Source organism: Amblyomma mixtum, chromosome 9 (assembly GCF_055824585.1).
Source record: "Amblyomma mixtum isolate Tamu chromosome 9, ASM5582458v1, whole genome shotgun sequence".
In the NCBI taxonomy this organism is placed as follows: Eukaryota; Metazoa; Arthropoda; class Arachnida; order Ixodida; family Ixodidae; genus Amblyomma; species Amblyomma mixtum.
This window is the reverse complement of record NC_143020.1, coordinates 104,565,496-104,593,014: the sequence shown is the minus strand read 5'-3', so window position 1 is coordinate 104,593,014 and position 27,519 is coordinate 104,565,496. Positions and strand designations below refer to the sequence as shown.

Below are 27,519 nucleotides of genomic sequence, written 5' to 3'. Positions count from 1 at the left end.
AAAGGATAGAAACCACGAAAGGTGGCGGTCGGGGCCATGGTCAAGCTCCGGTCGACGGCTCTCTGTCTGTCTACCAGTCGGGGGGGCTCCGGGACCTCCCTGTGAATAAGATGGTGAACCACAGGCGACATTTTAAGAACCGTCAGCATACCAGTATTGCATGAGTACTTCTGAGTACTTATAAGTACTTCGTCAACTTTTCGCAGGCCTCTGGGAAAACACAGACAAACGAGAGGAAGTTTCTCCCTCTTGAAAAATCCTCGTCTGCTTCCGCTACTCCAGCAGAGGCTATGGAGGTGACACCGGGATTCTTAGTGTCACATATTCTCAGTGACAGGATCACATATGGAATGCTCAAGCACCTTCGTGAAGAAACCCTTGAAACTGTCCTGTGCCTATTTACTAAGATATGGGCCGCTGATGTTTCCCAAAGCCTGGAAAGAAGCAATTATTATCCCGATATCAAAGCAAGGAAAAGAAGCCACACTTGCGGCCAGTTATCGGCCAATTGCTCGAACCAGCTGATTATGTAAACTCTTTGAAAAAATTATAAATCGTCGCCTTGTGCATTTTCTTGAATTCAGCGGTCTTCCTGACCAGCTCGTTGCCTTCGAATCTTGTGTAAGGGACGCTTTTGTGCATAAACAGCACTGTTTATCGGTTTTCTTTGATCTGGAGAAAGCATACGATGCCACAAGGCGCTATGGTATCGTCCGTGACCTGTTCGTTCGCCTTGGGGATTTCGGGGAATATGCTGACCACTATTCGGAGTTATCTGTTTGAAAGAACATTTGGAGGTCCGTTTAGGAAATTCCTTATCTAAGCAGTTTTCCCAAGAGAATAACGTCCCTCACGGCGGCGTTCTTAGCTGCACACTTTTCATCCTCAAAATGAATTCATTAAAGAGCATCCTGCCTAGATCAATAATCTACTCTGTTTATATTGACGATTTACAAATAAGCTACAAGTCGTGCAACTTGGCCATCTGTGAGCGGCAAGTTCAGCTATGAGTGAGCAAAGTATCAAAGTGGGCAAGTGAAAACGGATTTAAACTCAACACAGAAAAAGCAGTTAGTGTACTCTTCACAAAAAAACATGGTATTAGACCCAAACCTGACATCACACTTAACAGGCAGAGTATTGTTGTCCAAGATGACCACAAATTTCTTGGCGTCGTAGTCGACAAAAAGCTTACATTCATCACACATTAAGTAGTCAAGACTTAAATGCATGAAGGCGCTGAACCTTCTAAAGATCCTGTCAAACCAGTCTTCAGGTACAGATCGAGGCTGCCTGCCTACTGAGTCTTCTACATAGCGTAGTTCTATCACGTATAGACTATGGCTTGGTAGTGTACAAGTCGGCACGAAGAACGACCTTAAAAATGCTCGATTCAGTGTACCACCTGGGTCTGCGGTTGGCTACTGGTACTTTCCGTACAAGCCCAATTACTCAAAGTACACTGCTGTTTTCAAACGGATCGTCTGAAACCCCACCTCTACCTATTAGAGTTGCCACACTTGTCCAAGACATGGGCATACCAGTCTCCAATATTCTGGTGACTTCTTCCAAAGTCACCAATGCTCCCTGGGAAGTTCATCCTGTTGACTGTGACACATCTTTTTGTGAGATTGGCAAACACGGGCCGCCAATTGGAATCAAACAGCACTTCATGTACCTACAAGCAAAGTATTAGTGCGGAGAATTTTACACTGATGCCTCCAAGACTTCGTCAGTTTCATACTGGTGTGGCACCACAGGGACAGGGACAGAGACAGAGTGACAACAACACAAGTGCTCACTAACAACTTTGTCAGTTGTTAGTGAGCACTTGTGTTGTTGTCACTCTGTCTCTGTCCCTGTCCCTGTGGTGCCACACCAGTATGAATTCGTACCAACTCGCCCAATTTTCAACCCTTTCGTCAGTTTCATGTGCAGTTCACAGCTGTCAATTTTCTGAAACAAAAACAGTGAACAGACACACAACCATATTTACCGCAGAATGTCACGGTATCCTGTTGGCTGTTCGGTCCATCCTGCAAAAGAAAATCCCAGCCTCTGTTGTTTGCTCAGATTCCTTAGGTGTGGTTATGGCCCTGTCCTCTGGGAAACCCTATAAAAACCCCGTTATGAATTCCCTCTTGAAATGCCTTATGTCTGCACGCGCATTGAACCTTAAAATTACAATATGCTGGGTACCAGGTCACCGTGGCATAGATGGAAACGAGGAAGCTTATAGGCTTGCTGCGTCACCTGTCGAACTGAGGCGTATTGATATAAACCCACCTCCATACCAGGACCTCAGGCAACATATTAGGACTGCACTCCGCAAAGAGCGCCAGGAGAACGGGGATGAACAAACAGGGAACAAACTGCACACAATATGACCAAGGATTGGAAGGTATGCCACAGAAAAGCAAAATAGATTAAAAAAGTTACTCTCTGCAGACTGAGGATAGGACATACATACATCACACACTCACATCTTTCAAAGGATGCACGGGCACCACAGTGAACGAGATGTAGAGCCCACATCTCAGTTGTCCACGTATTAACCACCTACCCGAGATTGGAAACACAAAGACGACTGCACCTCCCAGAACTATGCACATTCAAAATACCAATGCACCTTTCTTTATTCGTGGGTGATGACTGTATGTTTTCATTGGATAGGGTTTGTAAATTTTTAGCGCATGTAGGCTTTTAAACAACAGATCTCATATTCCAAGTAACCTCAGCCCCTCCTCATTGCTAGCCGCGGCGGCAGAATTTCTACGGAGGCGAAATTCTAGAGTCCCGTGTACTGTGCAATGTCAGTGCACGTTAGAGAACTCCAGGTGGAGGAAATTTCCGGAGCCCTTCACTACGGCTTCCCTCATAGCCTGAGTTGCTTTGGGACATAAACCCCCAATAAACCAAACCAAACCCTCCTCATTGCTGAGGAGAAGACTGAGCTCGGCCGTAGCTCCCAGGGGCCTCACCCTTCTTTCTCAAGCAAGGACTGAGGTTTAGGCTCCCTCGCTTCGTCTTTTATCTATAACACCTCTTACCACAACTTTTATGCGCTATTACACCACTTTAGGCCATTCCACGTTACTTATACATCCTCTTGACACACCATAATCATGAACATGCTAACAACTCGTAGGCCATATACACCCGGTGTTGATTTTAACATGCGCCGCATTTTAGCCTGAGCCGACCAAAAACCTTGTGTCTGGCGCTTTTTGGCCTTAGGTGCCATTGGGCCCAAAAATTCTAGCATCATCGCTGATGTGGCTTTCAACATAGCACAAGCCATAGATAGAGTTTTCCTCATGGCTATTCTTGCAATGCGGCAAATGCCAAGGTGTATGCACGGGCACCTTGAAGTTGTAAAGCCCGAAACCACACGAAAGAAGCCATCCTGCAAGCATTTGCACTTTCCCACTGTTTTCAACTTGTGTCCTGCACTCAGAATGCAGGAAAGGAAAAAATCTGTTGTGGTATTTGAATTAGAGATTTTGTTGTGATCATTTTCCACATTAATGCGACAAAAATACGTGGGCCCCCGTCGGCTCTGGGCATTTTCACCCTGTCCATTGTCCAGACAGCATTCAAGTGTATGAGATCTTGAATTTTGAGAGGGGGGGGGGGGGGGGGTATTTTTTCTTGTGTGGCAATAAGGCATTCCTTTATGTTTCTGTGTGTGGCATGAATGGTGTTGCATAACAGGATGTGCAACTGATAATATAGCTGTACAAGCGTTGTCACAGCACAGAAAGATGATTGCAATGGAGGCCGAATAAAATATCTGGAAAAATGGATGGTTGTAAATTTATATTTAATCAGTTAAGTCTTGATTCCTTAGTAGCAGGAATGGCCTGACTTAGCATGTATGAATAAGGTTGCATAGTGGGATGTGCAACTGATAGCATAGCTTTACAAGTGTTGTCACTGCACATAAAGATAATTGCAGTGGGGGCCGAAGGAAATGTCTGTGAAAAAATGGATGGCAGTAAATGTATATTTAATCGGTTAATCTTTGTTCCTTATTTGCAGGAGCAGCCTAACTTTGCATGTGGAACTGTGTTATTTGCTTATCAACAAATTCTAGTCATCTTGTTGTTCAGCCTTGAATTCTCATGCTTGTTTGTTCTCAGTAGTGCATGGCAGTCAGCAAGAACTGTGGCGCTGGCTTTGGTATGAGACGGAACAGCTTACTTTTGCCAGTCTGCCATTTTAGACAGAGGTTTTAGCGGGTTCCTAAATAGCTAGAGTGGTCGAATACAGTACTACTAGCTGTTCACCTTTTCACTATAAAGCATCTTCAGTTTAGATTAGTTTGTAATCCTTCAGTTGTGTCCTGATGTGTTGTTACCTGCATTCGGGGGATTGTTAGTTTTTTAATGCATATGTGGGGAAAAAATGGCTGAAAAATATGCTGATCTAAGTGAAGAAGCAGTGCTTTATTTAGCGGGCTTGGTACTGTAGCCGCACAGAGGTAAGCTTATGCACATTTAATGTTAATGACATGCACCTTTGCAGATTCGACATATTGTTGTCATAATCTCTTCACTGCCTGAAATGGTCATGCGGTAGTTTGGCAGTTTCAAGAGTAGCTTGCTTCTTGGTTGTCTAAGCAAGCCTGCAGCTTAGAAAGAAATGTGTAGTCTCTAACGTATAGCTCCTACTGGACTTTCAGGATTCTGCTGATCTGAAGTTGTAAAGTTCACGGTAGTCAGGGTCATCATTTGATGTACATTTGCCACCTTCGATGAAAGAGCTGGGGATGTGTTACAGCAAACTAAGATTATGCTGCTTCACTACGTATGTACAGGTGCCCAGAGAAGCTTTCGGGACAAGGAAGTTGCATAAAGCTTAATTGTTTGGCCATCTAAGCAAGCCGCCGTGAAACGAAAGGGTGTGCTTTGCACTTTACATTACACACCTTAGATTACACACCATTACATTACACACCTTAGCACCTGACCGTGCTCTCGAGGCAGCGAAGAAATCCAGCTTCTTCACAGTTTCTTGCACGTGGTAGTCATTTGACTGCTCCCGCTTCTCTTGCGGACACTTGGCCTCTTTGCAGCTTGCTGTGTCATCAGTCTTCTTTCTTTTCTTCTTTTTTTTCGTCTGCAGATTATGACATCGTCGCCATCACAACCATTTGGATATGGCCAACCTACAGGTAGCTCGCTCAGTAAGTGCACACCACTTCCTCATTCGTCTCTTGCTGCCGGCTTTAGAGATCATTATTCATCTGGCGAACAGCGAAAACGGCAGGCTGTCTGGTGACCACACGCTGCCTTGTGTCTGGTCACTTTGGTAATATAAAGAACACGAGGTTTGACAGAGTGAAGAACAGTATAATATAAGAGCAGCATATGCATGTGGACATAAGAAGACGGGCGAACACAGTGCTGAAGCAAATTAAATGCTCAATGGAAAAAAATGTGAACGTATAGATGGAAACTGTGCATGTCATGTTGGGTTTGTCGAAGAATGCACGGGTAATCAGTGGTCGTTGATAAAAACCAAACTCGTCTTAGAGCAAAGAACAAATACAGTTCAACACCTGGAGCAACTTTATCGACCGTCCGAAGCAGAGAGTTTCAGTGTGTTTGAGTTTTGAGATTGCTCAGGTTATCAAACCTGTTTTATGATGCTGCGAAGGAAAGCACAGTTTACAGAAAAGAAAAATGTTTATTTTAAATTCAGCACCCAGCCTGGCTCAAGATGCCAAGCCAGTGTAATATAAAACAAAATATGGTCACCACCTCACACACATGACATTGTTGCCGTCTCTGCCTGAGTGGCATGCTAGCTTGTGACCTTGACCTCGTCCTCTCCTTCTGGATCCGTCGCCAGCCGCGCTGCCAGCATTATGGACTTTTTAGGCATGAACATTTGAGCGTAGTGGGGTCGTGCGGGGACTCAGGGGTCCTAGGAGGCCCGAATTCCTCTGAAAAATGAAGTTTTTCTCTCTCTCTCTCACCTTCCCTCCCTTTCTCCCCGTTCGCAGTCCCCTTCTTCCCGTCGGTGTCCCAACAGCAGCAGCAGCAGCCTGGGGTGTTGCCGGGTGGTGGGGGTTCGAGGGGGGCGCCCTTCCCTGACATGTTTGGGGCCGACAAGGCGACTAGCTCGTCATCTTTCGGGGACCTGGGCCTGCGGGGGGCTCTCGGGGGCGCCCTGTCCCAGTTCCCGCCCTCGGTGGCCAGGCCTCCCCCGACCAGTCTGTCGGGATTCCCTCCGGCCTCCTTGCCCCCGCCTCAGCAGGCATCACCAAACAGGTCGGTGGGAAAAGCTTTCCTCAAGGGAAGAGGCCTATTTTCGTTAAGCCTAAACCATGTGCAGGGTGTCCCGTGTTTATCTGTCCGGGTTGTAAAAATTTCTCCTGACCAAACTACTGGACTATTTCGACTGAACCACCGACCACAGAGTATATTATGGTAGTCTGCACATTTTTAATAGTAATTTAATAATGGAACTTGCCTGGATTGTTCGGAATCAGTGAAAAACTGCGGTCGTCTGCGCGCAGAATTTTCGCCGAGGCGAGCGAGATAGCCGATTTGAGCGAGTGCGCCATCTGACGAACTGCGAGGCAACCAGTATTCCTGCTTGGAGCTGGTGTAGGCCTCGCCGTACCCCAGATGGCGCACCCTGTCAATTCTGTTGCTACGCTCACCTAGACGAAAATTCTCCGCACAGACGGCTGAAGTTTTTCGCCAGTGCCGGACAATTAAGTTCCGATGTTTGAATTATTTACTGAAATACGCAGACTATGATAAACTACCCCATGGTCTGTGCTTGAGCCCAAACAGGCAAGGAGTTTGCGCAGGATAATTTTTTGCAACCTGGACAGATAAATACGAACCACCCTGTATATCTAAAGTGTTGAATATTTCGTAGATGCCCGCTCTTTTTGTACAGAAAGGGGCGGGTGAATAGTGAACTGTGTGCCTTGGTTGACACTGAAAAAAGAACGACAGCATTTCCCCACAAGGCCGAGAGCACATTGTGTGCACAGACGAAATCGGGAGTGGAGTTCCTTACAAATCCCTTCTCTCCAACCAGTGCTCATTTCAGCTTTCTTTCTGAAACTGACCTGCCTTTGATAATTGAGCTGTTAATTGATAACGGAAGTTTCTAATGACCGTAGTCTTAAAAGTTACCAGTCTTATTATGAACAGCTTCCCATGTTAGCGAGCTGTCCATGGATTAATAGGAGATTGTTAGTTGTGCCATGAAACTAAGCTAATTGGTTTGTTTTAACTAACAGGGTAGTCGGGAGGTGCAACAAAAGTAAGGAAAGCAAGGAGTGCCAACGCCTCTCTTTGTCTCTCTCTCTCTTTTGTTGGTTTTGTGTTTCGTTGTCATGTGTTGAGCTGTTGCATTGATTAGATGTGTTGTAAGAGAGCGTTGCATTGGGCTGGTTGGATTATGCTTGCAGGTGTGGAGTAGCTTGGAGAGATCAAGGACAGGTAGAAAGGTGTGCATCATCCTTTTCGTTTGTCTTTTTTGTTGTTGTTGTTGTTTATTTGTACGCACTAAGGCAGGGGTCTCAAACTGGTACCGCCGCGCAGGCCTCATGCACTGTCATGTCGTGCTTTCGGCTGCCAGTCTGAAGAGGGCAAAGTGAGAAGTTAGAATAAGCACATTTAACGTAAGAATGTACAAGTCACAAGTTATAGCAAAGAGGGCAATTTATGAACTAAAAATTTACTTTATATTTTTTTTGGCTAGTCTTTTTTTTTTTTTTTCCCCTATTGTATCAAAGTTTGGAGGTCTGTCACGAAAATCTAACCAATGACAAAGGCAGGAATGACTGGACGTCAAAGAGCTCAAAAGCATAATAATGAAGTGGGAACGTGCGACAATCTTTGGTAACAAAGAGTGAAATGCTGGGAGCCAGCGGGCCACACGTTTGAGACCCCTGCGTTAAGGTCCTGTTCAAGACCATGGCAGGTTGGGTACATGAAGAGAGCGTACACAAAGGCAGGTTAGTGTGCACAAATTACTTCAGGCACTTTTTAAACAGTGGTCACAGTTAACGTGTAACTGCATCATCAGTAACTGCATGAACTCGATAAGGAATGAGAATATTTAGAGCAATAAATCCTGGCCACAGTGGCTGTGTTTCAGTGGGAGCGAAATGGAAAAACACCTGTGTGCTTTGTGATGTTGTGGCTTGCTAAGCAACAACCCTAGGTGTTCATAGTCAACGCATAGTCCTTTACTACAGTGTTGCTCATAGCTGACGTGTAGCTTATGAATGTTGCACGCACCCCACATACCACGCTATTTCTAGTGGTTAACGGCGTTATTGCCAGATCACCTTGCTTGCGAGAAAGTGAAAGTACTGAATGTGCAATCATAACATCCTGTGATTAATTGTAAAAAGAAGTGTACCCTCCATCTGCGATTTCTTTCTACTTGAAGTCGCAGCAGAAAGAAAATCTCCTTTACCTGACTTAAAGCTCTTTTAGGGTAGCAAATGTCTGAAGCCATTCTTGCTGGAAAGGCCACAGTGATGAGACTTTGTTGAGGGAGGTCTCTGTACTCCCAACCTTAGCTAATTAGTCTATGTCACTATCCCCGTCCTCTTCAGTCGAACTATGCTGACGATCGGGTCTCGAGGACTGCCCGGCCAGAGACAAGTAGGGCCCGACATCAACCGGTTGGTGGGCCTGGGAGCGCCTCCTCGCACAGGGTGAGTTCGAAGCGCCCCCTATATAGAGCTCTAGAGAGTTAACGTTATAGCGATTACTCTATGAAGTTTTGCTGTGCTCTCTGCCTCGCTCTTTGACACATCCTCTCCTCTGTTGTGCAGGTACACAGACCAGAGCTCGTTATGGAGGTGAGAGGGCGCACCACGGCTTGGCACTCGACGCGGAACTCTCGCTGTTCCGTTGTGCTGTCCGAAAGGGAGCTTGCGTCGTCTTGTCTCGCCCGCGCTTGCTAGTCTTGTCCTCGTCGTGAATCGCTCGTCTTCTCTCTTGCCCTGTCGGCAGATCACGAATGAAGTCGCTGCTTTTAGCATGCGCTGGGAAGTAAGTCATTCATGACGACGCGACGGGCAAGTCACTGAGAAAAACGTTGCCCTCTGCTGGCTTCTGGCACCCGCCGCCTCTGGCGCGTTGCGTTCACACGCTAGTGTGTTTAGTATGTGCGCAAGTGCCTCGCATCGACTTCAGTCTTTGCGCTTGTGAGGTTCAGCCGGTGCAAAAGGGACAGGTGATGTGAGGGGAAACATCTGGTTCGTGGTCAAGAGTTGTATCTATCTGTATGGTTCCTTTGCAGAGGTGAATACAGAGCAGATAAAACAAAGGCTGGGGGGTTAACTAGACAGATGTGGTTTGGTACCCTACCTGTGTGGGGTGGCAAAGAGGCAGAAAGTGAGCAGAATGATTCAGGGAACACACTCAAGTGAGTAATACCCTAGCTGAAGTCAACCAAAATGGTTGTGGGTAGGGCATGTATTATGAACGCAAGATAGCCAATGCTCCGTTGATTAATGGTAACAATAGGGATTCCTAGAGAAGGCAAACATAGCAGGGAGCAGCAGAGAATCAAGTCGGTGGATGGAATTAGGGAGTTTGTCAGTAAACAGTAGTAGCATCTGGAGCAGGGTGGTTGCAACTGCCGTTGCTAACAATGGGGGATGCTTCAGTCTGAAAATGCTTACATTTGGAGCGGTAAGGAACGCTGCTGGAACTCTGTGCCTGTGTTCCAAGACAGATGCCAGTGTATACATCATGTGCCACTTGGGTCTTTCGTTGAGGGAGAAATACGCTTCTTATACACCTTGCGTTCCCTAAGCTAAAGCCCTTTGTTATCCTTCTTTGATGCTAACGCTTCTGTAATGCGCTAACGCCTCCTAGTGTCTCTGTTACAGTAGCTGAGGTTGGCAGTGAAGTAGTGTGCACCGAGCTGAGAGCATTCTTTCTTTCTCCATTTCTATCATAAAGCTGCAGCGGCATCATCAGTCCAGAAGATGACGGTAAAAATTGGAATTCGGCTTCTCATTTTTCGCTGCTTTTTTGTTTTTGCATGCATTTTAAGATTAAAGGAAGTGCGAAGATTATTTAGCAGTTAGCGTAACGGTGGCTAGCAGAGATGTCGGTGCAGCAGCGCTGGCGTGTGGCGCCATCTGCAAACACCGTCCTTGAAATCCCTGTAGTTTTGCACTCAATGAGTGCCGATTACTTAGTGTCGTTTTGGCCACTTGATGCTACCTGGAGAACTAGAGGCGTTGCTCGTTGCTGGAGCCAATTGGCAGTGTGTAGTGCATTTGTTATTATACTGATGCTTGTGATATGTACTGTTTATTGTGCCTGAGAGTTATGAAACTTCAACAAGTAATCTGCCACGCAGTAATGGAACTAGTAAGGAGCATACAGCTGTGAGCTCACATTAGGTGTGCTAGATGTAAACAGCGTGCTCCGCCATTTTTGGTCATCCAGGTCAAGGGCGAGGTTCAAGCTTCTCTCAGCTTTTGTTTTGTGTCGCTCATACAGACATGGTGACTGCTTTATAGAATGTTCTAAAAACCTCCTACCTACTTAAAAGAAGCAGTGTAAAACGTGCGCACCTCAGAATTTTTTGAGTGCGCAATTGCATTACCCCCTGCCTCAGCGCCAATTCTTAGGGATGTTTTTTTTTTACTGCGTGGCACTGTGTTACCAGAGTTACTCAGAACTTTTCTGTCTGAAAACAATATAAGAGCATGTGGCGCTTTTCCGGAAGTGTGCTGACGGCGTGCGTGGTTTTTTCTTTCCCCGCTCCCTTTGGCTTGCGCCGTCCCACCAAACAGGAACAATGTCCCCGCTTCTGGGGGTGGACTCTCCAGCTTCGGAATGTCCCACAACTCCCGAAATTTCCCCTCCTCCCAGTCCCTCATGGGAAACAGCCTCCAGAGCCAGCTCTTCAACTCCAACCCAGGCACGTCCTCCACCTCGCACTCTACCGTCGTCTCACGTGAGGTAGTGTTGGGCACTGCCCACAGCACGAGCAAAAGCGAAGTAACGTCACACTCTTAGCAGAGAGAGAGATAACGTTTTATTTTTCAGCTCAAGTCCGAGCCTTCTCTCTTAGCAGAAGGGAGTAAAAAGGGGGTAAGCTGTTCTCTTAGTGCATGCCCTTTTATAAAAGGAGTGCACTAGAAGACAGCTTACTCCCATATAGGTGTATTCCTGTTGAGAGTGCAGACAGCTTACTCCCATATAGATGTATTGCTGTTTAGAGTGCAGACAGCTTACTCCCATATTGGTGTACCCCTGTTGTGAGTGCAGACAGCTTACTCCCATATAGATGTATTCCTGTTGAGAGTGCAGACAGCTTACTCCCATATAGGTGTATTCCTGTTGAGAGTGCAGACAGCTTACTCCCATATAGGTGTATTGCTGTTGAGAGTGCAGACAGCTTACTCCCATATAGGTGTATTCCTGTTGAGAGTGCAGACAGCTTACTCCCATATAGGTGTATTGCTGTTTAGAGTGCAGACAGCTTACTCCCATATAGGTGTACTCCTGTTGAGAGTGCAGACAGCTTACTCCCATATAGATGTATTCCTGTTGAGAGTGCAGACAGCTTACTCCCATATAGGTGTATTCCTGTTGAGAGTGCAGACAGCTTACTCCCATATAGGTGTATTGCTGTTGAGAGTGCAGACAGCTTACTCCCATATAGGTGTATTCCTGTTGAGAGTGCAGACAGCTTACTCCCATATAGGTGTATTCCTGTTGAGAGTGCAGACAGCTTACTCCCATATAGGTGTATTGCTGTTGAGAGTACAGACAGCTTACTCCCATATAGGTGTATTGTTGTTTAGAGTGCAGACAGCTTACTCCCATATAGGTGTACTCCTGTTGAGAGTGCAGACAGCTTACTCCCATATAGGTGTTCCTGTTTAGAGTGCAGACAGCTTACTCCCATATAGGTGTATTCCTGTTTAGAATGCAGACAGCTCTCTTTTTACTCTCATATAAGGCGTATTCCTGTTCAGAGTGCAGGCCGAGTTCTGGAACGGTGGCCACTGATGACAGCATCCGTTGTGGGTTAAAGTGCAAGAAACGCACCGTGCTAGGGATAAAACGACAGAATGCGCGCCTTGGCACGAATTTTCTTTGCCGCACCTGGTTCCGATTCTAGTGCCAGTAACCAAGGGCTCAAGGTAACGTTCCAGGGAACAACTGTTCCAAAAGAAAGCTACAGCTGCGCTTGAGTGGAATGACAACCGCAGTTGAAATGAACTTCCATTGCACCTGCAAGCTATACCCCCAACCTACACCCTACCTGCTTGCAGGTATGCAGAATACTCGGTACGGAAAGCTTACAGTGGGGGGTCTCATTCTTTCGTGCCCAGTGGCCATTTTTCACAGTTTTCGCGTGATTTTCATAGTCGTCCCACTTCTGATAAAAAAGTTTTAGCTCATTAGAAAGACAGTTGTATCTATATTTTAACGGTATGCTTTGTTAGTGGCAATAATAAAACATAGTGCATAAGAATACTTTTGTCTGTCTTGCCTGCTTGCATCAAGTTTTTTTGAAAAAGTTGATTGGTACTATGTCGCCAAATCTCTGTCTGTCGCTAGCATTTTTGCATTTACAGTTAACTTTGAACAATGAAAACTGAGGAAATACTAAGAGCAGCTCAAAGAAACTTTGCACCCTTAACAAAATTTTCATGTGCCACTTGTGATAAATATGCATGTGTATTGTCAATTAGATGGGAAGCTATTGATCTGCTAATATGCGTCATTATTATCATTTTCGGTCCTTTTTTTAGAGAACTGGCTTGAAATAACTATCCACTGCAGCCAAAAACCGCTCAGCACATATCGAGATTAACATTTTCTTAAAACGTTACCGAAGCTGCCCTTTCTTTCAATGCAGTAGTTTTTCCAGAAACATGACGCAGTCAGGCTTGTCAGACAAAAGTATTGTTTCATGCACTGTGTTTTTTGCTCACTGCACTCATACCAACTATTACTGCTGTTAACAGTGCACACCGTTGACACGTCAGTGCATTTTTCTTTCTAATGAGCTAAAACTTGTTTTTCTGTCATGAGTGGCAGGACTGTGGCGATAACGCAAACTCGAAAAATGGCCAGCAGCTGTGAAATCGCAAGACCCCCGCCTAAACTGGCATTAAGCCAGTGGTCGTGATTGGAGCATTGTCGCCAGCTCTACAATGTAAGCCACATTGTTAACGGTGAGTGACCACTTGACAATGCTAGTGGGAGTAGACACGAAGTAGAGCTGCCCTTTTACGCTAATTAGATTTGACGTCTTATGTTGAGCTAGTTATAGACTCGCGTTCATGAACAGTGTGACGGAATGAGCATGGAAAGTGGCGTGCTCTCTATGCCTTGCATGCTGTTTGCTAAGACGTGAAGCGCTCATCCAAATGTTGTGTCAGCGGTATAGTTGCTGTTGAGTTAAACTGGGCATCTTGTTGACATTCTGTTTCAGGAGAGCAGTCTAGACAGCCCAGGCAAGTATTTCCCACGTGGAGAGCATGGCAGTGTGATGATTTGTTTCGCAGAAAGCCGCATTTCAGTGGGGAAAAAGCGTTTGCTGTGACAGAGGGTAAAGGAATACCCTGCGGGTGAATTTAGCAGAGCATGGTTTGAATGTCGAGCAAGGTAATTCATCGAGCGAGTGCTGAAGAGTAGCGGTCGTCCACCCGCTGGCCATAAGTGGTGCAGGTGCTAATTTTTTGGAGGCTTAAACCTAGGCCTCAGCTTAAGTCGGGGACTGCCCCACGCACTCGAACTGAACCAAAGTGGCGAAAGGGTAAGAGCAGCTAGGATTGTGACGGCCCCCTCCCCCGCACATACACACAGAAGCAAACGCCGCCATGGTGGCTCAGTGGTTATGGCGCTCGGCTGCTGACCCGAAAGACGCGGGTTCGATCCCGACAAAACTCTAGAGGCCCGTGTACTGTGCAATATCAGTGCACGTTAAAGAACCCCAGGGGGCTTAAATTTCCGGCGCCCTTCACTACGACGCCCCCTGAGGGCTGAGTCGCTTTGGGACGTTAAAACCCCCCATAAACACAGAAGCAACCTCTTTTTGCCGCCTTTCGCGACTCTTTATACAAGTGAAAAGCGCCTGTAACTGTGATACCTTGTCTCTGTTTCATTTAGAAGACCTCTCGGATTCCGAAGAATGCAGTAAGGATTTGGCCCGCTTCACCTCATTCGCGATTCGCTTTTTCTTGTCTATCGTGGCACACTCGAGTCAAGTGCCTCCCGCTTTTTCTCCGCAGCCTTGGACCTGTCCGAGTTTCCCTCCTTGACGAACCGGGGCTCTCAAGAAGGGTCTGCACAGTCTCTAAACAGCAACCCGATGGCAGGGAGAGCAGCCTACGGCAAGCTCTGTGAGTCCTAAGAACCTAGAAATCCTAGTCCTAGAAACCTAGAGTCAGCACTCTGTTGGGCCAGGGAATGGTTCTAAAATAGTTAAGGATCATTGATTCGTACCTCACGGGACCAAGGCATGAAAAAACTGTGATATAATCGATGCTTCTATATACATTGCCATTCCGTCCCTTGAGGCAGGCTGGCTTCAGCATTGTAGTGAATTAAAGCGGCGAAGCAGTGATTATATCGCAGTTTTTTTTTGTGTGTGTGTGTGCTTCACGTGACCTGTAAGCAGATGTTGACCTCACGGTCATCGTTAGCTATTGGAACCGAAACTAAAACAGCACGAGAAAGAAATTCGGTTATAAATTATTTAGCGGTCATAGGAGAATACCACATGGCAGGCCATGTATAATGATGCCTTACGCATCATTGCAGAGAAGAAAGCATGCCACCAAAATTAGGTGACTATACTCCTTTAAGGGGTTGAGAAGGAGCAACATTTTTAATCATTGATATCTCCGGTGTTAATGAAGCCAGCCTAAAAATTTTTGTGATGCAGTGACGAGTGGTGGAATACCGACCACTCGTGCGGTCTTCCTCATCCCAATATATACAATTTCGCGGTCCCTTTAACGTGGTTCGTGGTTTGAATTAGCAAACCTTTACTGCAGTCACGTTAGACACTTTCTGCATTGCTTCTGAAAGAAGCAGACAGTAATGGAATCGGGTAACTCATGTAGGAAACACACCTCTCTCTTAAGAACATGCTGTGTTCTCGAACAAGCCAACGTGATTGACGGACCCCACCATGAGTTTCAGCACACCTGTAGCTGTAGTTCTTAGTGGACGCCGAATGGCAAACATCATAGAAAGCAGATCTGAGCCATGATAACTAGAACTAATGACGGCATGCAAGACACGGTACAATTGATATTTGATTTGGACCATTTGTATATGAGGACCTTTCATTTCCTCGGCTGGACTCGTTGCCTTCATTTCTAGAAGCGTGACCTTTCAAATTTTGGGGCACGGGTGCATCAGGAACAAGACTGGCATTAAAGGCGTCCTGGTTCAAAGCACACTGTGCTTAGACAAGCCACTTATCTTAGTGTAGTGACGTGCTTCAACACAGTGGTGAGCCGATGAGAGCCACACAAAGCGTTATTTTCTCAGAAATAGCGACAGTCAACAGTGAGCATGGTGGAATTGATCCATTTGTGCGAACTTGTTGGCTGTATTCACGTCACTTGTTAGTTTTCTTATTTACAGCGAGAGCTGTCATCGGCACGTAGCCCTGGGTCCACGACGTTGGCATCGTTGTCCACATAAGGTCGTGTGACCAAAGAATGGGTCATGTCAATGCCTCATGAAGTCATGTGACCCAGTTGTTATCTGTGGGTCATGTGACCATTGATTAATGGTTCACATTAAACCTCTTACACGTGAACCCTTTTAAAAACATGGCCCCTAAGCTGCCACTGAAACTTGCATTACTAGGATGCCCTGCTTCAACTTCCTCTCCCATCCTGCTTGCAGTTGGCATGGTCAAACAGCCCAACAACGACTCCAACGAGTTCCATATCCACAACGAGGACTTCCCTGCATTACCGGGCTCTCAAGGTGGGCACGCGACGCGGCACAACTCACTTTACTTCTCTTAATTTTGAGATGTCAGTCTGCAACACGTCACATGTACTAAACCTTCGTCAACTCGAAGCTGTAGAAGCGGAGAAAAAACTTCAAGCTTAATGAAGCTTCGATGTGAGGGAAGCGTCAAAATTTTCCGTTTTCTGGTATAGCACATTGCGATATTTAAGCTTGCTATGCAGGTTTGTTTTGCGCTGTAAACTGCCGCTGCACTAATTGAGCGTTTGTAGTTAGAGGAGTCCTGTGTAGGGACATGGCAGCACAAGAAGTACTGCTGACAAAAAGGTGCACATGCCCCTTGAGTGCGTAGTCACACAGGTGTCATAATGGTGGTGCCGCAGTTTTGAATGACACTGCTACCCAGGGGGAGGGTAGGAGAGGGGGGGGGGGGGGTCTTTTTGCGTGTCGTCGCAGTTTTGCTGGTTTTGAAATTGGGAAATACAGTCAAACCTCGATGTAACAAGGTCATACCTGCAGCCAAAGAATTAATTAAATCTCGAATTTTGTCAAGTCGAGATTCCTTTGTTTCAGCAGTCCAAATAAATTTACATGTTGAACACTCCTGGTAGATGGTGCATTGTAAACACAGTAGAATCTCGTGATACAGTTACGTTTGATCAGAATATCGCAGTGATACGAATTTTAGAAATATCTCTGCCAGAGTTGCGTTATGTACAGTACATTACGGTTTCGCATGATATGAACAATTTCTCAACCCCGCAGTGAGCATGATACTTGATACGAACACGCAAACCACTAGGCACACGTGTCAGCTGATGCCCATTGATGATGATGTGGTTCAGAAGAGACTTCTTAGCGATGTATTGAGGGAAAAAAGGTCCAGACTAGCATTGTACACTTTCCTAGCCAGAAATAATTACCCCCCCCCCCCCCCCCCCTCCATAAAGAAGAAACAAAAAGAAAGAAACCAGATATATCGAACCTCCAGCTCCAGGTGATGCTTATGCCAATGACAGGCGGGCTTCGCTGCATTACGCAAATGGCTAGTGGTGGAGCATGCCCACCGCAGGTTTCATGTGTACACAACAGATGGTGCAGTGGTGTGTTATGCTCTTGTTCTACCCGACTGATTGAAGCCTACTGGTAACACTTACGCATAAAAGGGTGCGTGTAAATCGTGGTCTCTTTCAGCTAAAGTTTTCATTTGCATCTTCTAGGTAAGGAAGCAAGCTCGTGGTACTTGCATGTGACACTTGCGGGCTTTTAAATCAAAAGTGCAATATAAAATGACTTTGTGAAGTCGCAAACAGATATACATTGCTTTTAGTGGGGCAGAAATTGGGAAACGAAAAAAATGCGATGCTCCGCGGATTTCATTAAATTAAGGCTTCTTTTGTCGAAGTTCGACCGTAATCTGGTTTCTGCTGTTCCCACCAGAAGGATCACTTCTAGTGCAAAATTTGGCATTTGTTAAATGCCAGCCCTGTTTCAGAAGCAATTTTTTTTTTCTTTTCCAGGCCAGGAAAACAATCAGGACAGCTTAAGTAAACAGGTAAGCATTGAAGACACAGCACTACCTTTATTTCTTTTTAATTGCCAGAAAATAATCCTGAAGGCGACAGCAAAGGTCGAGACGTCTTTTTGCGTGTTGTGACCTCTCGCTATGTGGTGATAGTTGGTCCGGATCATGAGAGGGAAATGACTAGAAGGATAAGAATGGGGTGGAGCGCATATGGCAGGTTCTCTCAGATCATGAATGGCAGTTTGCCAATATCCCTCAAGAGAAAAGTATACAAGTATACAACAGCTGTATCTTATGGCACTCACATATGGGGAAGAAACGTGGAGGCTATTAAAGAGGGTTCAGCTTAAGTTAAGGACAACGCAGCGAGCTATGGAAAGAAAAATGATAGGTGTAATGTTGAGAGATCGGAAACGGGCGGAGTGGGTGAGAGAACAAACGCGCGTTAACGATATCCTAGTTGAAATCAAGAGGAAGTGGGCTTGGGTAGGGCATGTAATTCGAAGGCAAGATAACCGCTGGTCCTTAAGGGTAACGGAGTGGATTCCAAGAGAAGGCAAGTGTAACAGGGGGCGGCAGAATGTTATGTGGGTGGGTGAGATGAAGTTTGCGGGGATACGGTGGCCGCAGCTGGCAAAGGCAGGGTTAATTGTAGAGACAAGGGAGAGGCCGTTGCCCTGCAGTGGGCGTAGTCAGGCTGATGATGATGATGATGATGAACCTCTCGCTGTGTGGTGCCCATTGCAGACAAGCAACGCAAGTAGTGAGTCTTCAAAAGACAGCAGCAGCTTCTCAGGGGACAAGGTGACGCCGCAGACGGTCAAGCGGGGCATCCAGACGTCGAAAGACGGTGAGCACCTCTCCGCTTCCGTTTTGTGCAAAACAGTTTGATTTTGTGACCACCGCTTGCTGTAGCTTCTGTAGGGATGTCTCTCTTGCTTATCTGCTCTGGGACAGGCTTTGGGAAGCTTATTTTTTAAACTTTTGTTATGGAACACAAAGCTTAGTTTGATAGGTTTCTTAAATGCTAGTAGGTTCCGAAATGTGTGCTTAGAGCAGCTGTATTTTGGAGACTCATTAATCAGGTGTAGTAGTAGGCAGTTTCATGTCCCCAGGCCGCTCATGATGGTTCTACTCGGCTGTTCATGGATAAATTGCACCCTTTAAAAATTTGCGAGCTGCACTTTTGTTTATGCACGGTGAAATTGATGGTGGTTGTGCTTAGCCCGCTTCTTCCTTTTTTTTATTTCTGGCTAGGAGCCCGGTGGGAAATGATCGGGCTTTCACAAAAAAAGAAACTCTCTCTCTTGGTCGAGAGTGAACGTAAGCATGAAATGCATTGCACTACCGGCACAGCACATTCTAGAGCCTGATCCTCTTTGCACGGCAACGTCTTGTTTCGACGTAACGCAACCGACCATCCCCAGTGTCGCTCGGGTGGCAGAGTGCAATTCCCTCACCGTTTACTACATGTTCCGTGCCGCTCCGAACGATGGTGCCACGGCTCCGCACGCGGCGCTCTCGGTTTACTAGCATGTCGCGGGGATTGTGTGTGTGCCTCTTGGACTGCAGGACAGAGCGTAGGCTTCTAAGGAGCTGTTGTTGACGCGTGCGCTGCTTTTGTGCCAGTGCAGCGTGTAGGCACCAGGGGCCAGATAGAAAAGTTTGCCAAAAGTTGGTTTAGGTTCGCCTCCGTGTGCTCCCTTCAGTTCCTCTCTTCGTTCGAGCAGGAACGTCACCTGCGGCATGCCCACAGCGGAAGCTGAAAGCATTTCATGTTTAAAACAGTGCATGCAGCACCGTATGTTTGCAGAGCTGTAAAACTGACTATATAATTTGTTGTGCATTCTGTGAAGATGGAGGCGCTTTGTACTGATGCACAAGAACAAACTTACGAATCGTTCTATCCTCCTTTAACACATGATGTTGACTTGTCTCGTTTCCGCATTGTTTTTCATTTGTTTGTTCTCATGCGTCTGTACACAGTGCAGCTTCATCAATGCAGAACCTTATATGTTTATTTCGTGAAGAAGTTGTGCAACTCTGAGACATCGGTGCAATCTGTAACGACTCCCAGCGACTGTGAACACGTTGAAAGCCCGTCGCTGTTCGCTCCTTGCCAAGCGAGCAGAACGAGAGTTCTGTGTAGCGCGCATGTGTGTGTGTGAGTACCGTTGCCTGGAGAAGCAGTTAATCACACGGGTGTGTGCTTGTTCGTTTCTGCTTGCTTTTAGAGACCGCGAACTCCACGGGCGAATTTAACTGCTTATTATGCAGGGGTGAGTACGTAACCAGCCGGCAAGGAAAACAAAAGTAAGAGCAGTGCAAGCTGCGAGACGAGAGAGAAAGTAATGCTGTGTCGTGTGATGTCTCGAGTGCATAACGTCTGTTTGTCCCGAGCACGCGCGTTTTTTCATTTTCTCTGTGCTGCGCCCCAAGCAGCTCAGGTAATATTGGCCCAGTATTGGAAAGGACCACCGTGAAACCATCCATCACCGATATTGGGCCAATGTTGGAAATGCATCGGCAAGGGCTTGTTCTTCAAAGAACCACAGTGAAACCATTCATTGGGCCAATTAACTATGCTGCTTGGGCTGTAGGGCTAATCTGCCAGGGGGGCACACCATTCAGTCAGATTTTAGTGCGACATCATTAGAAGCATGAATTGCTGGGAAAGTTGGCAGAGGTTTTAGCCAAAAAGGAACCAGCGAAAAACGAGACATAGAGTGTGTGTGCATGCACGCATGGTTGCGTGTGTGCACGCTTCTTTTTGGTTCTGCGTCTCGTTTTCCGCTGAATCTTATTTGTTTCCTGAGAGGTTTAGTACTGCCGCAGTATAGCCCTTCGCAACTGTGGAAAGCCCTAAAATGCATCATCACGCCTTACGTGCCTCGGTATGTGCTGCACAAAGCTGGGAGCAGTCGAATGTTTCACGTGACGATGTCAGTTCTGAGTACGCAACGTGGGAGAAGTGTATTTCTGAATAAGACTCGATGTACCAAGCTGATGCCGTTTGTAATAGGTCCTGAAAATCAATCAACCTCGATGGTGCGCACTTTAAAATCAAAAAGTGTTTAGCAAGCTTCTTGTAGCCTTAAAAGTAGTGCCTGTACTTTTTTAGGACAATATTTGACAAGGTGAACTGTCTTGGGGACAGGTGATCAGTTTCTCATAGGCAGAGTGCAAAAAACTACCCAAACAAAAACTGTTGGGCTTGTCTAGCCTGTTGTAGCACAAACGCTTGCAGTGTAGCTGTAGGCTGTTAAAGAGCTTGATACATGCAGGTGTATTTCAGCCTGGCAAAGCAGTGCTGAATTGTGGGTAGTCTTTTATTTCATATCTTATCAAGCATTCTTTGCTCTTATGCATGAAATATAATGAAGTTTGGCGTACATTTGTAATTGGGCTTACACTCTAGTAAATGTCAGTTTTAATATGTGTCTTATCTTTTTAAAGATATCGTGATTGATATTGTTACGTGGCCCGAAGTCTTATGTCGCCACAAGGACGACCGGAGCACAGGGCACAGATCACGGCGAGCCCCAAGCGGAAAGCACGCACACACCGGACACTTTCTCTACATCGTCTTTTCGGAGATTATCCGTTACATGGCCCCCCGGTCGATAAGGCACCGTCTCGGTGTTCATCATGTAGTGAGAGGGACTGCGAGATGGAGGGTTTGAGGCGAGAAACGTGCACAACATCAGTCTGATGCTGAGAGGACGTGGCACCGGGGAAGGCCAGAGCGATCTCGTAGGTGACTGCGGTGACTTGGTGCAGGACACGATACGGGTCGATATAGCGGGACAGAAGTTTTCCAGAGAGCCCCACGCGGCGAGATGGCGACCAAAGCAAGACGAGGGAGCCAGGGGAGAAAGAAACCATACGGTGGCGGCGGTTGTAGAATGCCTGCTGGGAGGTCTGGGAAGCGAGGAGCCGGTAGCATGCGAGTTGGCGAGCGTGGTCAGCGCAAGTAATGGCGTCGTGGGCGTATGCAGACAGCGGAGCAGTAGAAGTGGGAAGCAGCGTGTGCAGAGGCAGCAGGGGCTCGCAGCCGTACAAAAGATAAAAGGGGGAGTAACCGGCAGTGTCATGGCGGGAGGAGTTGTAGGCGAAGGTCACATAGGGGAGAGCGATATCCCAGTCGCGATGGTCCGGAGAAACGCGCATAGCCAGCATATCGGTGAGAGTGCGGTTAAAGCGTTCTGTGAGGCCGTTCGTCTGCAGGTGGTAGGCAGTGGTGAGCTTATGTTTTGTAGAGCACGACCGAAGAATGTCAGCAACAACTCTGGACAGAAAGCATCGGCCTCGGTCGGTAAGAAGTTGACGGGGAGCCCCATGATGTAGGATGAGGTCGGTCAAAAGAAAGTCGGCAACATCAGTAGCCGTACTGGTGGGGAGTGCCTGTGTGATCGCAAAACGAGTAGCGTTGTCTGTGGCAACAGCTATCCATCTGTTTCCCGAGGCGGATTCCGGAAATGGTCCCTAAAGGTCTAAGTCAACGCGATGGAAAGGTTCGGGTGGGACGTCAATGGGCTGAAGCAGACTGGCTGACAGAGTGGTGGGGCGTTTCCGCCGCTGGCACTCATGTACGCAACGGTAGAGGCGGGACCAAAAGAATCGATGACGCACGTGGTCGTAAGTACGGGAGACACCCAAGTGACCAGCAGTGGGAAGATCATGCAGCTCTTGGAGGACAGCAGTGCGAAGGTGCTCGAGCACAACGAGGAGGAGGTCTGGGCCATCTGGGTTAAGGCTCCTGCGGTATAAAACTCCATCACGGAGCACAAAGCGGCGCATCGGAGGGTCGAATGGGGCGGTGTTGAGGTGGTCGATAAGTGAGCGCAGCTCGGCATCGTGGCGCTGTTCTTCGGCCATGTTAGCGAGGACAGAGAGAGAGCACAGAGCATCCTCGCTGTCAGTGCCAAGATTGCCACACGGGCCAACGGGGTAACGGGAAAGGCAGTCGGCATCGGCATGCAAGCGACCAGAGTTGTAGAGTGCAGAGGGCAGGCTCAGTGCCCAACGACCAAGCTGTCCTGTAGGGTCTTTCAAGGAAGAGAGCCAGCACAACGCATGGTGGTCAGTGACAGTGGCATGGGTAGGAGCACTCGTGCTAGGCTCGCAGACATTAAACCATATCATCGCCATTGGTCATGTAGTCCTGTCTTCATCGGCTTGCCGTCACATAACATTTGGTGTAAGGTGCTGGGTACCTTCTTCATCCCGGAGCTTAGGAGCCTGCTGTCCACCGAGGTCTTCTGTGGAGTGCTCGTGGCTTCGCACCTCCCGGCACTTCCCCAGCCTGCCAGGTATGCCCCTTCGCCGCCGCTCTTCACCGCCTCGCCCCAAGCCCCGACCAGAAGACACGACGACACAACGACCGCCGCAACTGCCCTGTGACCCCACCACCGCCCACATGAGAACCCACATGAGAACCTAGAAGACCCAGAGAGCTACGACCCCACTGAACCGAGACCGCCGCCATTGACCACCGACCTTCACACAAGAAACAAGTACCCCAGCCCCTAAAGTTGGGTGTGTCCACGGACCTCGACGTTGACTTCTGGAAACCGGTGGCTCCTCAGTCTTCGCGGACCTGGCTTCACCCGCTCATCATCTCTTTCATCGTGACGGCAAGCCCTTCATCTTCTCTTCTTTGTTCATCCGTTCTGCCACGCTCATCATCACGTCCTGCTCGTCATCATCTATGCCATTCTTCTAGTTTGCGCGATCGGGACGATCGCTCGGTGGCCCCGAGTCATGTGACGGGCTAGAAGACAACGAAGCAGGCAGTGGCGTGGGCAGGAGTGCTCATGCTAGGCTCGCAGACATTAAACCATATCATCGCCATCGGTCATGTAGTCCTGTCTTCATCGGCTTGCCATCACATAGCAATATTCTTATACAGTGAAACCTCGTTATAACGAACAGTTAAAAAATCGGAAAATAGTTCGCTATATCAATAATTCGTAATATAAAATTTCGTACAGAATACATGCAAGAGCAGCAAAATTCAATCAGAGAAGACACAGCAACTCGGAGGGTGCTTACTTGGGTCACGTCCATTTATTTAGGCGCAAAGAACTGCGTTATCGCGGCCTGCTTTTTTGTGTTGATCGCGTTCCGTATCACGCCCTGTTCCACAGTTTGCAAACACTCAACAAGGGCAAACCCACTGCCCTCAATAGCACTGCAGTGGCGGCGCAGTAAATCCAAGGCACCAAGCGTTTCTTGTGAACTCGGAATGTTCTCATTGTCTGCGGGGTCAGCCTGAGCTTCGTCTGCGGGATGTTCAGAGACTTCCGCAGCGATTTCGACATCCGTCAGTACAGCCGTGGTCGCTGCGATATCGTCGCCGCCTACAAAGTCTTCAATAGTCATTGTTGCGGGCATGTCACCAACAAGACGCGAGAAATCGTTCCAGGCCTCATCGAGCTCGCGGAGCTCTGCTTCTGCTTCGTCGGGATCGTCACCATCGTCACTTGATGCACGGGCCTCCGCCGGAACAAAACCTGCGTGCCGAAAGCAGTTGGCAATCGTTTTGCCTTTCACGTTGTCCCGTGCCGCTTTGAGCATCTGGATTGCTCCCAGCAAGTCGATCTTTAAGTCCTGCTTCATACGAAGCCTCACAAGAAGAGTGTCTATCAGTCTCCTCTTGTAAACTGCCTTGAAGGCCCTGATGACGCCTTGATCTAAAGGCTGCAGCTTGGCCGTAGAGTTAGGCGGAAGAAAGCGGACTTCGATGTTATTGAGTGCGACATCTGTGTTGTGTGCGGTACAGTTATCAACGAGGACGCACACTTTGCGACCCTCGCGCTCAAGCTCGCAGTCCCAAGCTTGCAGCCACTTCGCAAAAAGTTCACGCGTCATCCAACATTTTTTGTTGGAAGCATACTCTATGGGGAGTGTGCAGCACCCTTCCATGCATCTCTGGGTTTTAAATCTTCCGATGACGAAGGGTCGCAGCTTCACAGTGCCGTCCATGTTGGCGGCAAGCAAAACGGTGATCTGGGCCTTTCCTTGCTTCCCGCCATGGCACGGCTCTCCACGCGCGTCAAGGGTATGCCTGGGTAGCATTTGCCAAAATAGGCCCATTTCGTCCGCATTAAAGATGTCCTTGGGCTGATATTTTGCAAGGATTTGTGGCCACTCCTCTTCCAACCACTTTTGGATGCTCTCGCAGTTCACCATCTCATTTTCGCCAGAGATCGTTTTGCCTACAATGTCATAGCGTGCCTTGAACCTTTGCAGCCATCCGGAGCTGGCGACGAAGTTTTCGGCATTAAGGATACAGGCAAAGTCTTTTGTTTTTTGTTGAAGCATCGGTCCCGAAACCGGTATGTTTCGAGCTCTGATATCGAAAAACCATTTGTAGAGCGCCTTCTCCACGTCGCTGAACGCAGGGGCCCGAAGACGCTGTGCACTTGCCCGTGTGGTCTTTTGTGCTTGTGCCTTGATGGCATCTTTCTTCTTCAAAATTGTACTCAAAGTGCTCATTGGGATGCCAAATAAGTCCGCAAGAACGCGCTTCTTTTCGTCGTTCTCCACACGCTGAATAATCTCGAGCTTGGTCTTTAACATCAGCGCTGCTCTTTTTTTCGCGTTCACCGCCATCACGGCACTACGCACGCCTGCGCACCTTACTCGACACGACCACCGACGCAGCCTCCACAAAACGCCGTGACCACCACGCACGGCTAACACTAAAACGCAAAAGACGCAAAAGGACAGAAGCAACATTCCATCGCGCCGCTGCTGCAGTGGCGCTGTCAGCGATTGTGAGATGCGAACGATTTCTTTGGCTGTCAACTCTCACTGCCAACGTGGCACCTGTGGCGCTGTCGGCGCCTGCGAGGTAGTCCGGAACGGTTGCTGCGCCGCATAACACACTTGTAGTGCAACGAAGCCTGCCTCCTGAGGTAGTGCTTGGCGTCGCGAAGTTCGTTATATCCGTTTTATGCCGAACCGCGTTCGCTATAGGAAGTTAAAAATACATGTGTTTGATAAAAATATTTCGGAAGAGTTCGTTATATCGAGGTTTGACTGTATTCTTGCAGTGCTATTGTGTTTAATTCATCAGATATTTCAAATTTTTAGCCAATCCAGTCATAAAGGAGTATTCTGCATGAAGATGCTGGCTTATTTTCGTGCTCTTACTAGCAATCTGGCAATAAAAGAAAGAGCATTTACTTCTCAAGTTGATGCACTATCAGTTTGTATAAAACTGTGGCGACCAAAAATATTGGAGTGGGATAGCTCCAATAAAACTGTATAGATTTACAGTGCCCCCCAAGATGTCAGTGTGCATGCTAAAGAAATTCCAATTTAATTCAGAACCGAATGTTGGGAGGGGGGGTGCCTCGTAGCCAAAAAGTGCTTCTTCGACGCATAGAAATCCGTCAATCAACCATCCAGGGTACAATTTTGTTTACTTGCCCGTGTTTTGTTGATGCAAACATGATCTGATCATGAGGGCTGAATCATACAAGGGTGCCATTGCTCGTGTCAGATTCCTGAGCGGCGTTCTTTTCTTTTTTTTCTACTTTTTTTTGCATGTGGCACAGGAACGGTGACAAACATCCCAGCAGGCATGGTCACGGACCAGTACGGCATGGTGGGGCTGTTGACGTTCATCCGCGCCGCGGAGACGGATCCCAACCTCGTCTCTCTGGCATTAGGCAGCGACCTCACAACGTTGGGCCTCAACCTCAACTCTCCCGAGTACGTTCAAGGCCTCTGCTCTTTTTTCTGCGCCCGTTGCACAAAGTCGTTTACATTTGATTTGCCTGGAACTTGTTTTTACCCTCAAGTGGAAGTCATGTGATCTGGTAGCTTGCAACACAGTAAATTGGCCGAGTGTGATTCACACTCTCTTGAGCTTCAGGAAGCCTCAAGGGTTGTCATGTGGTGAGGAACCTTGCTTGGCTTGGCTTCGCCATTTTAGCGCTTCAGAGGTGTCAAACATACAAATTTTTTAGTAGTTGAAGGTCAAAGTAAACCTTGAAACTTTGCTGGTAGGTACTTCATATTAATACTGAACCTGAATATGCCAGTCTTGAAAAATCTAAATTTTCGCATTTTTTGACCGTTTCAATAGACCAGATTTTTTTACCCTCGCACGCTGGCTGCGGGCGCGCTCCTACTCTCGACACCAGTCGCCATCTGTCGGCGCGCGCGGCCCGAGGGACTGCGGGTCGCGCCGGCGCCGCACGTAGAACGCATGTTTACGGGTTCGCTTCTGCCGTTGTTGTGCTCCATCAGCTAACGTATGAGGGTGTGTGCTGTGCGTCACTACTCAAATTTTCCCTCTTTCAGACAGTACTGCGGTTATCTTGTGCGCAGTTACTCGTTAACGTGACATTCGAGGGTAGTCGGCCAGGTAGTGTACGGACTAGAAACCGGCACTTCTAAGCAGATTTCTGCGCTGTCGTGTAGTTTGTTGTCGCCTTTTACGTGCGATATCTTCTATGATACTTTTATGCATCAGATTGTAGATCAATTGATTTGATTCAGTGGAGTAGTAACTGGATGGGCGAGCTGCAGACTGAAGGTTGTCCCGACGGAGCGCGTGTTTTCGATCACCAGTACGTGTTCGGCATCCTTGCGCTGAGCTTGCTCTTGTTCCCATTAAACACATTTCATGCACAGGATTGTAAGCACGACCGCTACCGATTTCAGCTGCTTTTTCCGCACGCATGTCAGAGGGATCTGGGGGGTAAAGGTTTATCTATAGTATCTTTCTGCTGTTGGTATACCTACACTAGTTTGGTTTGGTTTATTAATGTTTTACGTCCCAAAGCGACTCAGGCTATGAGGGACGCCGTAGTGAAGGGCTCCGGAAATTTCGACCACCTGGGGTTCTTTAACGTGCACTGACATCGCACAGTACACGGGCCTCTAGAATTTCGCCTCCATCCAAATTCGGCCGCCGCGGCCGGGATCGACCCCGCGTCTTTTGGGCCAGAGCCGAGAGCCATAACCACTGAGCCACCGCCGCGGTGCGGTATCTACCTTATTCGTAAGAAAATA

The 27,519-nt window shown here is 47.6% G+C and overlaps 1 protein-coding gene across 5 annotated transcripts in view; it reads left to right on the top strand.

Moving 5' to 3' along the window:
• The window catches only part of LOC149330486 (CCR4-NOT transcription complex subunit 2-like), a 40,428-nt gene that overhangs the window by 3,376 nt on the left and 9,533 nt on the right, over window positions 1-27,519 (top strand). Inside the window, exons 1-13 of one of the 5 annotated variants that reach the window (XM_089561064.1) lie at window positions 236-296; window positions 5,128-5,188; window positions 6,011-6,278; window positions 7,439-7,477; window positions 8,597-8,698; window positions 8,819-8,845; window positions 10,802-10,929; window positions 14,139-14,165; window positions 14,261-14,371; window positions 15,894-15,977; window positions 17,483-17,517; window positions 18,235-18,337; window positions 26,055-26,211. In XM_089561064.1, the coding sequence (XP_089417190.1) occupies window positions 291-296; window positions 5,128-5,188; window positions 6,011-6,278; window positions 7,439-7,477; window positions 8,597-8,698; window positions 8,819-8,845; window positions 10,802-10,929; window positions 14,139-14,165; window positions 14,261-14,371; window positions 15,894-15,977; window positions 17,483-17,517; window positions 18,235-18,337; window positions 26,055-26,211 (1,148 nt within the window). In that variant the 5' untranslated portion in view covers window positions 236-290. Of the gene's footprint in view, window positions 1-234; window positions 297-5,127; window positions 5,189-6,010; window positions 6,279-7,438; window positions 7,478-8,596; window positions 8,699-8,818; window positions 8,846-10,801; window positions 10,930-14,138; window positions 14,166-14,260; window positions 14,372-15,893; window positions 15,978-17,482; window positions 17,518-18,234; window positions 18,338-26,054; window positions 26,212-27,519 lie in introns of those variants that run through there. The other 4 variants (XM_089561065.1, XM_089561067.1, XM_089561066.1 and 1 more) reach the window with 4 other exon arrangements.